The sequence below is a fragment of the Podarcis cretensis genome (genome assembly GCF_951804945.1).
Source record: "Podarcis cretensis genome assembly, chromosome: 12".
Lineage (NCBI taxonomy): Eukaryota > Metazoa > Chordata > Lepidosauria > Squamata > Lacertidae > Podarcis > Podarcis cretensis.
The window spans coordinates 29,224,771-29,240,131 of NC_137181.1; the positions used below are offsets into that span (position 1 = coordinate 29,224,771).

Below are 15,361 nucleotides of genomic sequence, written 5' to 3' on the forward strand. Positions count from 1 at the left end.
GGCCATGACCTGGTAGTGAGCCCCAACTCATCCTCTGGAGAAACTAGGTGTTCCCTTACCACCCCCTTTCGTATCTTGGACTGCAGCTTCCTCCTTACATCGTTTATTCTGTTATCTATCACCAAGTTGGGCACTGCTTTCCTTTTGGGTAAAGACAGAGGCAAAGTAGATGTTGAGCAATTCCTCCTTCACTATGTGAGTCAAGAGCATTTCTCTGTCTTCTCCATACACAGGACCTACCACTTGCTTGTTCTTCCTCTTGCGTCAAACATGGCCGAAAAAACCCTTTTTTATTTTAAGTATTCCTGTCTTTTTCTTGTTGTGCATGATTTTTTTTTATCCCCAACTTTCCTCCAAGGAGCTCCAGTGTGGTGTACATGGTTCTCGTCTTCCCCATTTTATCCTCACAACAACCCTGTGAAGTAGGTTAAGGCTTGTCTTGTGAATGGTTTAATTCATTAGCTGACTGCGTCTTGCAGCATCCTGGAAAGCCATGGGCTTAAGTGTGCTGATTCTGCCTTGAGACTGAGGCAACCCATTCAATTCCACCAAAGCAAGCCATCCGGTAATGCAATACTCACTTTTAAAATTTAATTTTAGTCTGTATGAAAACAAGATTCGCTCCCTTCCCCCACTGGAAAATACGTCCCATGTTGCCACCAACCGCTGGCTTCCAAATTTCCTGAGCTTATCCCTCCGTCTTGGTGCCAGGATTCACAAGGGAAGAGAGTCCCACCACACATTACTCACTAATTTCCTTTCACACCCACCACACATCTGCATTTGGGATAACAGGAAATTTTAATTAAGCTTTTAAAAACCCTCTAGCATGATGATTTCATTTCCAAAATAAATAAAAGCAAGATGGCATCTTCTCCTCTTGGGAAAAGAGAGAGCCCAGCAAGATTCTCCTCAAAGTACAGTTGGCGTTTCCCCTCCCCCCTCCCCCCGCCTCCCCCTCTGCGCTCGAAACATCCCTTTCAGTTCTGCAGTGAGACTTATTGCTTATGAAATTGACAAGTGACAGCTCTGATTAAAGCCAGACACTGCATAAAGAGAGCGCTGCAAGGAAAACAGGGAGACATCCTCGTGCTACTGAATGGTGCTCCACCTATTTGAACTTTGCCTCCTTTCGCCCCTGATGTTCCCTGCTTAAGAGGACCATGTTACCAACCTGTATAAGCACCATAGTGAGGAGGGCAAATGTTCAATAAGCTTTGGTATGAACTGACTCTTGGCTGGGTTGATTTCATAGAGGCACATGCGGAAGGCCAGCTCTGGCTGGTGGAATGAGTAAGAGCTAAGCAAGGGTGGCAATGGAATCGAATAACCCCGCTGGTGCGCGCACACACAATTAGCTTTCTTGTCATGCTGTTTTTCATGTACCCATCCGTGAAACCACATATGAAAAAGATCCAATGGGATTTAAAATGAATAAAGTCCATATAAGATGCTGTAGTCAAATATGCCATCTAACTTTGATTGACCTGCCTTTATTAGGCAATTTCTGGAAGGCAGGAGTGACTGACTAGTTGGGGTTTTTTGCTCTTTTTGCAAGCCCTCTGGCAGCAGGGGGGGGGGGGACACCAGGACAAAAGATGGGATGCCCACTCCTGTCTTTTACGCGCAGGCTACACATCTAATGCACACCACACACAGAGAGAGACAGATAGACAGACAGAAACACACAAATCCAGGGAAATATACAGTCTGTTAAATACATACCACAAACACACATGCAGATGACACACATATAGAGAGGCAGGCAGACACACAGGCCAAACATCACCTCCCTCCTACCACTCATCAGATGTTTGATCAGCCTATTTGGCCAGAATGAAAGCTAATATGCATGTACACCACTTTCCCCATCCTTGTGCTTTACAGATGTTTTAGACTACAACTCCTATCATTCCCGGCAGTTTTCCATGCTGGCCAGTGCTGATGGGAGGTGAAGGCCGACAGCATCTGAGAGGCAGCAAGTTAGGGAAGGCTGGTGTACACGATTGGTGTTATATTCAAACATGTGTTCTTAAAGCCCAATTGCCGCTTGGTTTATGAAAAAGCAGCTTTCAAAGAGGACAAGTTAGGCCACACCCAGTTTATTGAACATTGATTCTTAATTTGGTTGCAGGAAGGCTATGCGGTGTGGTGTCAAGCAATTGTTATCGCATGCTTCCCAGCACTTTTTCTGGTCACTTCCCTGAACTCAAAAAGTTTGATGCAGGGAGAGAAAGCAGGTTTGTTGCCCAAGGGCCCCAAACCCACTTTCATTGCACAACGTGAATTGTGGTGGGGAAGAGTGCTCTGAGGTGACTTGTGTGCCTGCGCAGTCTGCTGTCCAGGTGCTAACAGCTAATGGTCAACTTCAAGGCGCTTGGCATCCTTCCATGTTGTTTCCCTAAACGGGCGTTGGACCAGGGAACTGTTTCAAAGAAAGGATTACTCCAAAAACGAGTCTCTTCAAATACAGGACTGTCTTACGGAAAGTAGGACACAAGGCCACCTTAACAGTCAGTCGTCACACACTGGAGACTGTAGGGAAACACATCTATAGGCATGCTCAAGACCCAGTTCTTCACTTTGTGGGAGAGAATTGTGGCCCATTGTAAATCTAAAATAATACGATAGCCTGGCACAGTTATTTCAGGTTATCTTCATTGAAAATGAGACCATATATTGGCCTATGATTAAGAGGTCTTAACGAATTTGTTGACATTCATGTCCATCCCTCCAAAGTGTGAATGAAAATGTTTTGTGCAAAGTCCAAGCTGTGTCAGAGATGGTGGCTGCAATACTGCCCCCCCCCCCTGCACCTATTTTCTTCATTAAATAATACACATTTTTGCTCCGTCTGAAGATTTGTCTCTTTTTTGCTCTTACTTTCCTAGCATCAAACACCATCAGTAGCATGATAATGTATCCCTGCAGGTGAAATTTCCCCCACTTAATCCATTTTCACAGCAGTCATCATTTTGGTTAGTTTATGATGGTGTAAAATGAAGCTTTGAGAGGGCAGGGGGACTTTGGTTTTTCTTGTTGTTGTTTACTCTTATAAAAAAATCAAGTTTTTGACAAAACAAAAAAGCTTATGATCCTACCCAGCAAACAGAGGAGTTCTGGGCATTATGTGGCAACCTAATCTCCTTTGCAAATAATATGTCTGAATCATTTGGATACATATATTTTCAAAATGTGAGCAGGCACCCTCTGATTCCAGACATTTTGTGTGTTTTCAGCACCCTGTATACTGTGTAAATGTCGTTGGGACACAGAATGCTCACAACCTTATTACCGTTTCGACAGATGGCAAAATGTGTTCCTGGAGCCTGGATATGCTCTCAACTCCACAGGTGGGTTTGTTTTTACCTACACAAGAAGAAAGTGCTGGAGTTAAAGCTGATACCCACATCATCCCTAAAAGCCCAAACTTCACATCCTATACAAACTAAAACCTGTGGATGCACTTGAAAGAGTGCAGCTTATTTCAAGCAATAGGCTCCTCTAAGAGCCAAAGCCCATTTCCTCTGCCACAAATCATGTAATTACTGTAATGCGTTAATATGCAGGTCAATTTCAAGTGAAAATGAAATAATCCATTTTAAAGCACAGGTAATCATATGAGTCGCCTGTGGTGTATATCACACTTACTCTACTGCATTCTTTAGCAAATATTGACTAGATAAAGGCAAGACTAGATTGTTGTGTGGCACTCAAGAAAAGTACAACTTATTATCTGCATCCAGTGACTATGCTAAGCACGGAGATCATCTCAAAAGTTTGACAAATATTTTTCTGCCCCTTTCGCTCCCCTGTTATTGTGTTGCTGTAGTCATTACTGGGTTTGGCACTAACTCTTACCTTTCTAGAAAACAGACTTCTCCAACCTGGTGCCCTGCAGGTGTTTAGGACTGCACCTCCTATCCCAACTGGCTAATGGAAGTTGTAGTCCATCTGGCTGGAGAAGACTGGGAGCAAAGAGCCACTGGCCCATTCAAAATCTAGAATAGTGATTCCCAAGCTGTGGCCTGTGGACCACCAGTGGTCCATGAACTTCCTTCAGGTGGTGCACAATGATTAGCTCTCTGTAGTCAATGAAAAATTATTAAGAAAAAATAGTACTTTATTTCTGTAATATATTCAGAAACAACTCATTGGGGGAAATTCTATTTTGCTAGGAGAGCATGGAGCTGGTGTACAATAAATCCAAGCCAGTGGCAGTTACTGGAATGGCTTTCCCAACTGGAGACGTCAATAACTTTGTAGTTGGAAGTGAAGAGGGCACTGTTTACACAGCTTGTCGTCATGGAAGGTATTTGTGTGTATGTGTGGGGGGGGTTTTTTTTTACTAAATGCATTTAGCTCATAGTAGATATATCTAGGTTGCCTAGGTTACAATAAGGGCCAAAACAGACATGATGTGGGAAGTGGTCATTGTGAATTTCATAGGAGCAGTGATTCTACCTTCTAGCCTTCTACTAGCTTTGATTCCCTAATCAAAACTCCATACCTGAAGTGCTATTAAGGGGGGTGGGGAAGGAATACAGATAGATCCTCAAGATTCGCGGCATTTTCTGGTGTTGGATGTTTCCTAAGTGTACACCTCTCTCCTTATACAGTAAAGCGGGCATTGGTGAAATCTTTGAAGGCCACCAAGGTCCTGTGACAGGAATCAACTGCCACATGGCAGTGGGTCCGATTGACTTCTCCCATCTATTTGTGACATCATCATTTGACTGGACCGTCAAGCTGTGGACCACAAAGGTAAAAGATGGGGTTAGCAGTGCTGGTTTGGGTCTTCAACCTTAACTGATGAGTGGCTGGGGGTGGATTTCATCCTCTGGGGCTCTGGCCTAGACAGAGATGGAAACCACTCACTTCCTGCACATCAGATGAGTGGGGAGAGAGCATCAGCTCCCATTCTCAACTGATGTACGTGGAGCAGGGGCCTGTGTGTGTGTACCTGTATGTGTGTCCTGGAACCATGTGTGTCCTGTGTGTGTCCTATATTTGTGTGTTTTGTGTGCATGCCTGTGAGAATGTGCATGTGGGGTATAGGGTGGCCACACTCACTTTTGGCCATGCCCGCTACTAATATTCATCCCTCTGAAGAGTTGGCCAAGGGTGAATGCAGCCCCCAGGCCCCCAACACGCTAACAATCCCTGATATAAAAGGAAATGGCTCCTTAGATGGCTCATAGTTCTCAAGAATCAACCCTATACAATGATGAGCATAGTATCTGCCCATCATATGCAATAATTAAGGCTAGCAGATGATAAAGGATCCAAATGGCCCAGTGTGACATCAACCAGATGGTCTCGGCATCATCCATCGTGCTGTGAAGAGAGGCTGAGAAATGCCTAAGGTCATTCACTGAAGCCAGGATTTGAATTCAAATTTTAACTGCATGTCCACACAAATATGAATGAAAATGGAGCAGTGTCAAGAATTGCTTCAGATCTAAACTCTGCTTGATTCAGTGCCCGCTGCATTCCCCCCCCCCCCCCATTGGCCTTTGCTTATTATAGCTGCGAAAAGCTTAGAGTGAACTCTGTTGAGCTTTTGGTACCTACTGAAAATGCACCCAGTTTTTTTTTGTGTGTGTGTGTGTGTGTGTGTGTGTGTGTGGGTTGCAAATTCCGAATCCTTGAGAGGCTACTGTTTATTTGTTTTGATATGCTTTGAATTACCTTGTTTTAATGTGTTTCTTTAGCTCTGCTTTTTGCTGCCATGGGATTTGCATGAAGGGCATATATACACACCCACACACCATACTTTTCTGTGCCTGCTAATATTGATGATAGAGCAGGGGGAAAGCCATTGATTTTGTGTGTGTGTGTGTGTGTGTGTGTGTGTAAGTACAAATATGTGAAGGAGTGTGACAACTGCCTGGTGGAGACTGTTTGAAGCTGGCCTGAGGTACTTTACACAGGTTCTGACTTAAGCTGCTGTTCTCTGGGGAGCAGTGGATTTCTTCCTGTGCGCCTTTGTACATGGACCCATGTATTCCAGTTAACCCCAGTCTGATAAATAAGATTGGAACACACAAGCAAATATTAAGTGAAACAAAGAGGCTGTGGCAGGCTGTGGCTAATTTTCCCAGCAAGGGGAAGGCCTGCAGCAAATGTTGTGATGGTTGCCTGTTGCCCACCCCACATCTAAGGAGTCCTGAGTGTATCTCTGTGGGAAAATATGCAGCTAATTGTTGGATGTTTTGCTTGGTGTAATGCTAGGTAAAAATGGTCCTAGTCAGCCTCACGACCATTATGGGGAAGTGGTTTCCATGTGACTAGGTATATCTGGAAGGTTGGGGGGTGGTTCATAAGTTGCTGTGGTCAGATTATATCCCTGCCTCTTACAGCGTTCTTGCCCACATCTACCCAAAGCGTTTAAAGCATGAGATGGTTGGACAGTGTTCTCAAAACTACCAACATGAATTTGACGAAACTCCAGGAGGCAGTGAAAGACAAGAGTGCCTGGTGTGCTCTGGTCCATGGGGTCATGAAGAGTCGGACACAACTAAACAACAACAATAAAAATACTTTTCTAATAGTCATGGCTTCTCTCAAAGTATCATGGGAACTGGAGTTTGTTAAGGGCGGTGGGAGTTGTTAGGATCCCTACTCCCTTCGCAGAACTACAATTCCCAGAGTTCCCTGAGAGTACAAATTGATTGTTAAACCACTCAGCCAAACCTGATTTAAACTGCCTTCTTTCAAGGACCTCTAGGAATTTTATTTGTGAGGAATCCAATAATTTTCTGCTAGGACCCCATTCCTATATTGATGTTACTGAGGCATGAGATCACAGCACACCATGAAAGTAGAACCAGGATGCCGAAAAGTCAAGAGATATCCTGGTGGGATGAATCTGTTGAATCTTGTATCTATTTGGGTATTACTGCTTTGAACATGTAAATTGTTTTCTAAAGGCCACCTGCTCATTAAGCTATACTAGGGATTATTAACAAATGTTAATGTGCAGCAATGGCCGTGTTCCTTATCATGTTATCATGCAGAATTATATAATACCACATGAAGAAAAGCAGACTTGAGTCTCTTAGATTTTTTTATCAAAACACCCCATTATTCTGCCTTAAATAATCTTAGCTATGGCTTCAAAAGGAAAGTGTTGGCTTCTGAGAGTAGACTGTACAGGACTGAACAGGATTTCAGGTGCAACTTTTCCTGCTACTTTTGAGCCATTAACTTAAAAATATGTATGGCCTAAATAGCATGGCTGTATTCATGCTATTCATGCTTCGTGTTAGAGATGTCCTGGAAATTTTTCTTTTAGGACTGCTCATAAAACACTTTACCCATGAAAAAAACAACACCTCCTTGTGGTTTGTTGTCAGGATGGTTCAGACAAATGAGGAGTTAGTATTCTGTTCAAATGCAGCCATGTCACTCTGTTATATGCACCCCCCCCAAAAAAAAACTACATATATGTAATTGTACCAAAAGTATACATTTACATGGATTGTTATATTGGCCTCAGTTTCTTAATTTTAAGGAATATTTTTTTGACTGACATTTTCACTGAAAATGAGTAACGAGAAACATTTTTGCACTTTCTAAAAAGGCCAGCAGAGAGTAAGGATGGAGAACAAGAAGCAAATATTAAGTGAAGAGGCCCTCTCAAAAGAGAGGGGCCCAAAGGAGAGCAAACAAGGGAGAACAATTAATACTGTACTAAATGACTGCAGGGAAAAGAAACAGATTAGAACCAAACTGCAGCTCATGCTAAAGGCATCTTTGCAGTGGCCCCAATGTGGCTTTGCTGCCTAAAGTATCAGCTTCAGAAGAGGGATTTTCCTCAGGACTGCAGCAAGGGAGGAAGGGGTTGAATTCTCTATCCATGCCTGCTATGATCCTCATAATTATCACATGCACAAGTGCAATTTGCCTTTTTTTGAAAAAAAAACCTTGCACATTAAATGCAAAGAATCATGTCATGTCATGTCTAGTTTAGGACTTGGATGGTGTCAGCTCACCCAGAAGCATATAATAGTCCAATAGTCCACTGGAGAGCCAGTGTGGTGTAGTGGTTAAGAGTGGTAGACTCGTAATCTGGGGAACTGGGTTCGCATCTCCGCTCCTCCACATGCAGCTGCTGGGTGACCTTGGCCTAGTCACCTTCTCTGAGGTCTCTCAGCCCCACTCACCTCACAGAGTGTTTGTTGTGGGGGAGGAAGGGAAAGGAGAATGTTAGCTGCTTTGAGACTCCTTAGGGTAGTGATAAAGTGGTATATCAAATCAAAACTCTTCTTCTTCTTCTTCTTCTTCTTCTTCTTCTTCTTCTTCTTCTTCTTCTATGATTTCACATTTTTATTCTCCTTCCCTCTTTCACTATGGATTGCCATAACTTTCCTCTCTATTTAATGCATGGCATACTTTGTGTACGACCCCCACCCTCCTGTGTCTACAATTTCTTTAAACTTTCTGGGGAGAAGAGGGAGGGCATGGACTCTTTTCTGGGTGGTTTCTCCTACATGGTCAGGTATGGTGGCATTGGCGGGAAGCTGTGCCTTTAATCTTTTTCTTTTCCCTCCAGCCAAATTCCTCTGCTTCCCCCTTGCACCATCTTATCCTCTTGCAGTCCTGCAGCGAGAGCATTGCGCTATGTTCTTCTCATGTGTCCTTCTTCTTAATCTGTCTCATGCCCCCCCCCCATTTCTCAAGTCTGTCAGTTGTGTGGTCCGTAGGATCATTGGAAGCTGCCTTATACTGAGTCAGGTCATTGGACCATTTAGCTCAGCATAGTCTACACTGGCTGGCAGCAGCTCTCAGGCAGGGATCTCTCCCAGCCCTACTAGGTGTGTGGCCAGTGTGGTGTAGTGGTTAAGAGTGGTAGTCTCGTAATCTGGTGAACCAGGTTCGATTCCCCGCTCCTCCACATGCAGCTGCTGGGTGACCTTGGGCCAGTCACACTTCTCTGAAGTCTCTCAGCCCCACTCACCTCACAGAGTGTTTGTTGTGGGGGAGAAAGGGAAAAGGAGATTGTTGGCCGCTTTGAGACTCCTTTGGGTAGTGATAAAGCGGGATATCAAATCCAAACTCTTCTTCTTCTGGATTGATCCTGGGACCTTCTGCATGCAAGGAATTGCTCTGCCACTGAACCATGACCTTTCCCTGAAATTTAACAATTGGGGGAATTGTTAAAATGAAAGCTCACTTGACATATAAACGGTGATTATCCTGAAACAGCTCAGGATCCTCTTGCCGAGCAATTGGAAGTTCCATCTGATGGAGATTGCCAGAGATTTTCCTCTCCCATGAAAGCTTAGCTGCCCTGCTCTGGTCATTCATAAATATGCCCACACTCTCCATGCCCCTTTACAGAATGTCTAATGTGCCCATTTTGGCAGCATTAAGTAGTTTACACTAGGGGCTTGTCCATACAGGAGCAGAGTGTGGATTTACAACAGCTTGTCTCCCCATTAATGCTAGGGCAGCCACATAATTACCTCCCCATTGTTATCTCAGACCTCCCCACCCCCCCTTTTAAACGAAGTGTGCTTTTAATTCTTGGAAAGTCCAAATTTGGTGGGGGCATGCATTTAAAGTGGAAAAGGTCTGGGACAACTCTAGGATAGGGTCCACATTTTTGTTCTGGTGTGTTCAAGTCGTGGGTCAATTTCTTTCTGTATTGTACCACAAAACAATACTGGCCATATAACAGAGGTGCAGATGTAATCATGCAATGCTCTTTAAAATGTAAGCGTGTTAAGTGATTTAAAAAATTATCAGTGTGCCCCTGCTGAATTAATGTTTATATTATATTAATATCATATATTAGTATCGTATTGTACCGTACCACATGTTATTGTAAGGTCCCCCATCTCTGAGTACCAAGAGACAACAGGGGTGCCTTGCTTATCCTGGGTTCAGTTTCCTTGGAATGAAGGTCAATGGAGGCTGTGGTATCCTTAGGTTATGTGGTTCCATTTATCCAACTGACCATAGGATGGAGGTGCTCACTGCATTAAGACTCCAGAATTTATTGCCTCCCCATTAGGTTTCCAGAAAAGCCCCAAGCCATGCTCTGGGTACAGTATAGGGCAAGACAAGCCTCTGTGTCTTCAGCTTCCAGCATCAGCCAAAACTCTCTCACACACCCAGCCCTCCCCCCTTGGCCCCCTGTTCTCCATCCTAGGATGGCATGGCATCCAGCCAGCCAGGTGAGGTAGTAAAAGGTTCACCCATTTCTCTCTGTGGCAACATGTCTTTGGACATATACGTGGCAGTCCAGCTGACTAGCTAAGGCAACCTGTCTGACTTAGTTCAGTGGCCTCTTCTACTAGATTCTAAACCTTGCTGCATCAAGGATCACAGGCCTGGAAGGGACCAATGAATATCATCCAGACTGACCCCGCGCCCCCCTTAAACCTATAACGATATTATTGTTATGGTAAAGGTTTTTCTATTGCTATAGAACAGAAGTTCTTGTTTTGCTTGGCCAGACCTTCAACAGTGTCCTTAATAGAAAGCCATGGCATACATTGTAGCATAAATAAATACCCTTTCAATTAGCAAGGAAAAAACCTCTAAATGAAAATTAACAAACGTGGATAAAAGAGTTCACTCCCTCTGCACTCAAGTCACATTAAACTTCACTGTCTTCAGAGCAGGAAGCAGTTTATAGTATCGTATTTGCAAACACACCCAAGACTCATCTAGACTGTATCAGCCACATGAAGTAAGGACGTAAGACAAAAGTGGCATAAAGAATTTTCTTCTGCCTTGGCTAGAGAAACCACATGGCCAGACCTCAGGGAGACTACTGGTATGAACGTGGGTGGCATGATCTGGTTTTTAAGTTATATACAATTTAGGAAACAAACTTATTCCCCTTTGCTGAGTGAACATTACAGCAGAACTAGGGGATGAACAAGGCTTTCTTGTGGATCTCAAATGAATCTACCCTAAAAGCCCAGCCACTGCAACATTCCTTTCCCAGTCCCCTTATTTGTTTTATTCCATTTCAAAGTGCAGTAGCAAAAAAGGCATTTCTTTACTTATCTAATTTAGTAGTTTCACTGTTTCAAAGTCCTTGCAGTTAGACTTGTGGTCCTACCTGGTCCGTACCACCCCACAGGAGCCAATGTGGGTTTTAACCTAGGATGTGCAGCCTAGATGGCCGCTTCACTGCTTTGAGCAGGGAATGCATTGAGGGGGGAAAGAGTTATCAGCCTTTTCTGGGATATAGGGAACAGATTATACTGAGTCAGACCATTGATCCATCTAGTTCTGCATTCTCTCTACACCAACTGGCAGCAAGTCTCTAATGTAAAATTTCCCAAACTTGGGTCTCCAGCTGTTTTTGGACTACAGTTCCCATCATCCCTGACCACCAGTCCTGCTAGCTAGGGATGGTGGCAGTTGCAGTCCAAAAACAGCTGGAGACCCAAGTTTGGGAAACCCTGCTGTAATGTTTCAGACAGGAAACCTTCTAGCCTGACATGGAGTTGTCAGGAGTTGAACCTGGGACCTGCAGCCTACGAGGCATGTGCTGTATCATTGAACTATGATCACCTCTGGCATTTCCAGAAGGCCCAGATGCATGGCACTGAACTCAGCCAGGAGCACCCGTAGGAGCTATTCTTTGTGCATCACCCTAATCCAATTTGTAAACTTGCTCACTTAATCGCCTGTGCTAAGTAAGAATCCTCTCCAGGTGGCCTAGTAAAGGTAAAGGGACCCCTGACCATTAGGTCCAGTCGTGACCGACTCTGGGGTTGCAGCGCTCATCTCGCTTTATTGGCTGAGGGAGCCAGCGTACAGCTTCCGGGTCATGTGGCCAGCATGACTAAGCCGCTTCTGGCGAACCAGAGCAGTGCACGGAAACGCTGTTTACCTTTCCGCCAGAGTGGTACCTATTTGTCTACTTGCACTTTGATGTGCTTTTGAAGTGCTAGGTTGGCAGGAGCTGGGACCGAGCTCACCCCGTCGCAGGGATTCGAACCACCGACCTTCTGATCGGCAAGTCCTAGGCTCTGTGGTTTAACCCACAGCGCCACCTGCGTCCCATACCAGGTGACCTGACAGAGAAGCAAAAGCCGGTTCTCTGTTCATCCTTGTAAATGTCTAACAGAAGAAATATAGTAAACATGTTTGAGGGTTAGTAATGGGGGGCGGGGGCAGGAGAACTAGATTTGCAAGGCTGCCCTACTTGATAATCCTAAAACCAGATATCTTCTGAAAATATGCCTACTTCTGAATATATTGTGTCCTACAGATGAAAAATTAAAAGCGTCCTAGTCATTACAGTGAGCTACATGGTCTAGCTGTAGATCCGTCAGTAAGTAGCATTCTGGCTTACTTGGGGATCTGCCTGTCTGTTGTACGAGCTCAGCATTTTGAGTTTTGTCCAGAAGCAAAGCAATGAATGAATTTTCTTCAGAGCTCAATTTTGTTGTCAGAAAGCCAAACTGACTCAGTGGAATGGGTGGAGCTGCTTGTTCAGACAGGATTTTTACTTTTTGCCCTTTACCTCTGGAGCCAGAGGTCTGGCTCCCATCCAGCTGTATGAGGAGAAGATTATGGTCTTTCTCTAGGTAATTTGAAGGAGCAAAACCAAAGTGAAGTCAGGTGATCAAAAGCCGGCACTGAGTTTTTCCACAATGTTTCTCTTGATTTTGCTTATCTATTCCACTGTAACCACACGGTCGTCCCCCCCCTTCTTTTTAAAGACTTCATGAGCAGTTTCTTGTATGCACAAAATTGCAGATCTGTTCATGTAGGATGAACTATCAGTGGCTCTCAACTCTGAGGTTTTGCGGACCTCTCAAAAATTGCCGGGAACCACTTAATAAACTTTATTTCTTCTACTGTGACAATATCATCAAAACCATTATGAAAATCACAGGTCGGGCTACTGGCATGGATCCCTTTAACTGGAAAAATATATATATCATGAAACTCACAGGTCCTAGTCCCTGGCCTTGATAGTCTCTTCAGTAAATATGGCCCTAGTCAAAACACCCTCACTTTCCATTACAAGAAAAGAAATAAATCAAATGCAAGGCCAGCTACAGCATAGCTGTCAACTTTTCCCTTTTCTTGTGAGGAATCCTATTTGGAATAAGGGAATTTCCCTTTAAAAAAGGGAAACGTTGACAGCTATGAGCTACAGAAGTTCTTGACTGTACCACCTTATGAAGCCAACATGGGGGAGATGTTTTGTGAACATTTTTGGCCAGAGAATTCACCATCTGTCCTCAGTGATTCCATGTGCTCCTTGGGGAGAGTCTTGAAGCTATTCATGGGGGTGAGGGGTGGAGAAGCCTTAGGTGCTGAAGCAAATGGATCAACAGTCCTTTGCTTCAAGCCAATTATGCTTAGTTTGCTAAGGAGGTGTATGCAGATTTTGGATCTTAAGTTTGGATGCCATGGATTGAACTTGAGGCCTTCTGCATTTAAAGCAAGTGCTTCACTGAGCTATGGCCTCTCCCCATCTGAATGGCAACTGAAAGAATTGCAGTGAGGGCTGATGCCATCCACTTGCGTGGTTTTTCTTTGCTCAGAGAGCCCTTTTATACATGCTTTGTTGTAGTTAATCAGTCCTAACAGTGCAAATGGGAGCGGAACCAGGGCAAAAGTCTTCCCATGGGAGCGGAACCAGGGCAAAAGTCTTCCCATGTTGGTGGGAAATGAAACTGCTTGCAGTCTGGCAATGGGATGCCCTATAGTTTAACATTTGCACTTCTCTCAGTTTTGCAATGCACAAAATGTGCACAAAAATGCAGACATTAAGAGAAAATGTGCATAGGCTTCCGATCCCACCTGCCTTAATGGAGGCATCCCCCACGATGATGGAGGATTGTCGGCGAACAAAAAACAAGGATGGCAGAGGGTAAATCATCCTTACAAATTCCCCACAGGAAATGGGCTTCGCTTGCAGTTCTTCTTGGTACCTGGCTCTTACTCCGGCATGGAATGTGGAAGGCTAGGAGGCGCTGAGTACAAAAGCACTTCACTTGGCGAAAACCCTCCTACATCGCCATTAAGAAGCGGAGGTTATCCATTTAGTTGGATGTATAGTTGATTTTAAAGTACCAGCACGTTATGGAAAAGGGTTGCAACAACATACTGCAGAACATATCAGCTACAGGGATCAAGGGTTTGAACTGAGATAAGATTTTCTTTAGTGTGGGAATCGTTTGGGGAGAGGGAAACCCATGGTTTGTTTATTCTAAGCTTCTTTTATATATTTATGATTTGGCAGTCCTCTCCAGAATACAAGATAAAAATATATTTACAAGTGAGGAAGGGATGTTGGAGTAATATTGATATTAACAAGCAAAAATGGAAACTTGTATGTGATCTGAAATGAAGAAGGGGGGGACTCAAGAATGACTGTGTTGGAAAGACAGTAATTCCCCTCACCTCCGTTTAAAAACAACAGACAAAGAAAAAGAGACTGAGATTTGTTTGTGCTACTGACGGATTGTAATCTAAGATAAAGTTTAATTGGGCCATAAATCTCTTGCTGGAAGGAAAAGAATTTGGGGGCTGTGATAAGAACGCTGCAGAGATTCTGGGAGTTGGAAAAGGGGTATTAAATCTTCAGTGCTGAGAAAACTGCCCACCTTTTCCTGGGCTGAGATGAAAATGGCGAAGATCTGTGACATGTTTTACTAGTGAGACAGAATGGTTTCTAGCAGACTGTCGCCTGTTCCGAGACATCGAAGCAAGGGACAAAGAGATAAGACCTCTGAGAAACTTCGAGATTCAGTTCCGCCCCAAATCATGATGGGAGAAAACAATTGGGAAGTGAAAGAAACAACACCATATATGGACAGAAGGAATCTCCAGTTTTCACATGCAGAACAGAATAAAGATAATAGTTGGAGTTCCACACCTGAAGCATTATAAATTTATATATTATAACATCACAAATGGAAATCATTAATTATGTAGCTGTTGAATAAGGGATGATTATTATAACTGAAATATAACTGATATTAAGATTATGCAACACAGTGATATAAGATCGGAAATGCACCTGTTCCACCATGCAGGGAGCCATTTTAACTGAAATGTATTAGTTGGAAGTTGATTGGCATTCTGATAATTGTATAATTTGGGAATTAATTGTTATTGTTATAATTTAGCTATTATTGGGGGTATATTGGAAAACTACTTTTTAAATTTACAAAAAAAATGTGCATAAAAATGTATATCTTAATGACAGTAACATAAAAATCAATGCTATTGTGGGGAATTGCTTGCGAAATTATGTATGCTAGACAAAATTGCTTCCAAAAATTGGTATATTAGAAGAAATGCACAATAGATGCTGACAATTTTTGTGCAGACTTTATATATATATATATATATATATATATATATATAT

At 43.4% G+C, this 15,361-nt stretch overlaps 1 protein-coding gene across 9 annotated transcripts in view; it reads left to right on the forward strand.

The window, feature by feature from the left end:
• Positions 1–15,361, forward strand: part of DYNC1I1 (dynein cytoplasmic 1 intermediate chain 1) — a 240,409-nt gene that overhangs the window by 180,779 nt on the left and 44,269 nt on the right. For all 9 annotated transcript variants that reach the window (XM_079948171.1, XM_079948163.1, XM_079948167.1 and 6 more), the window contains 3 exons: positions 3,240–3,353; positions 4,179–4,312; positions 4,620–4,764. In XM_079948171.1, coding sequence (XP_079804297.1) covers positions 3,240–3,353; positions 4,179–4,312; positions 4,620–4,764 — 393 coding nt within the window. The remainder of the gene's footprint in view (positions 1–3,239; positions 3,354–4,178; positions 4,313–4,619; positions 4,765–15,361) is intronic.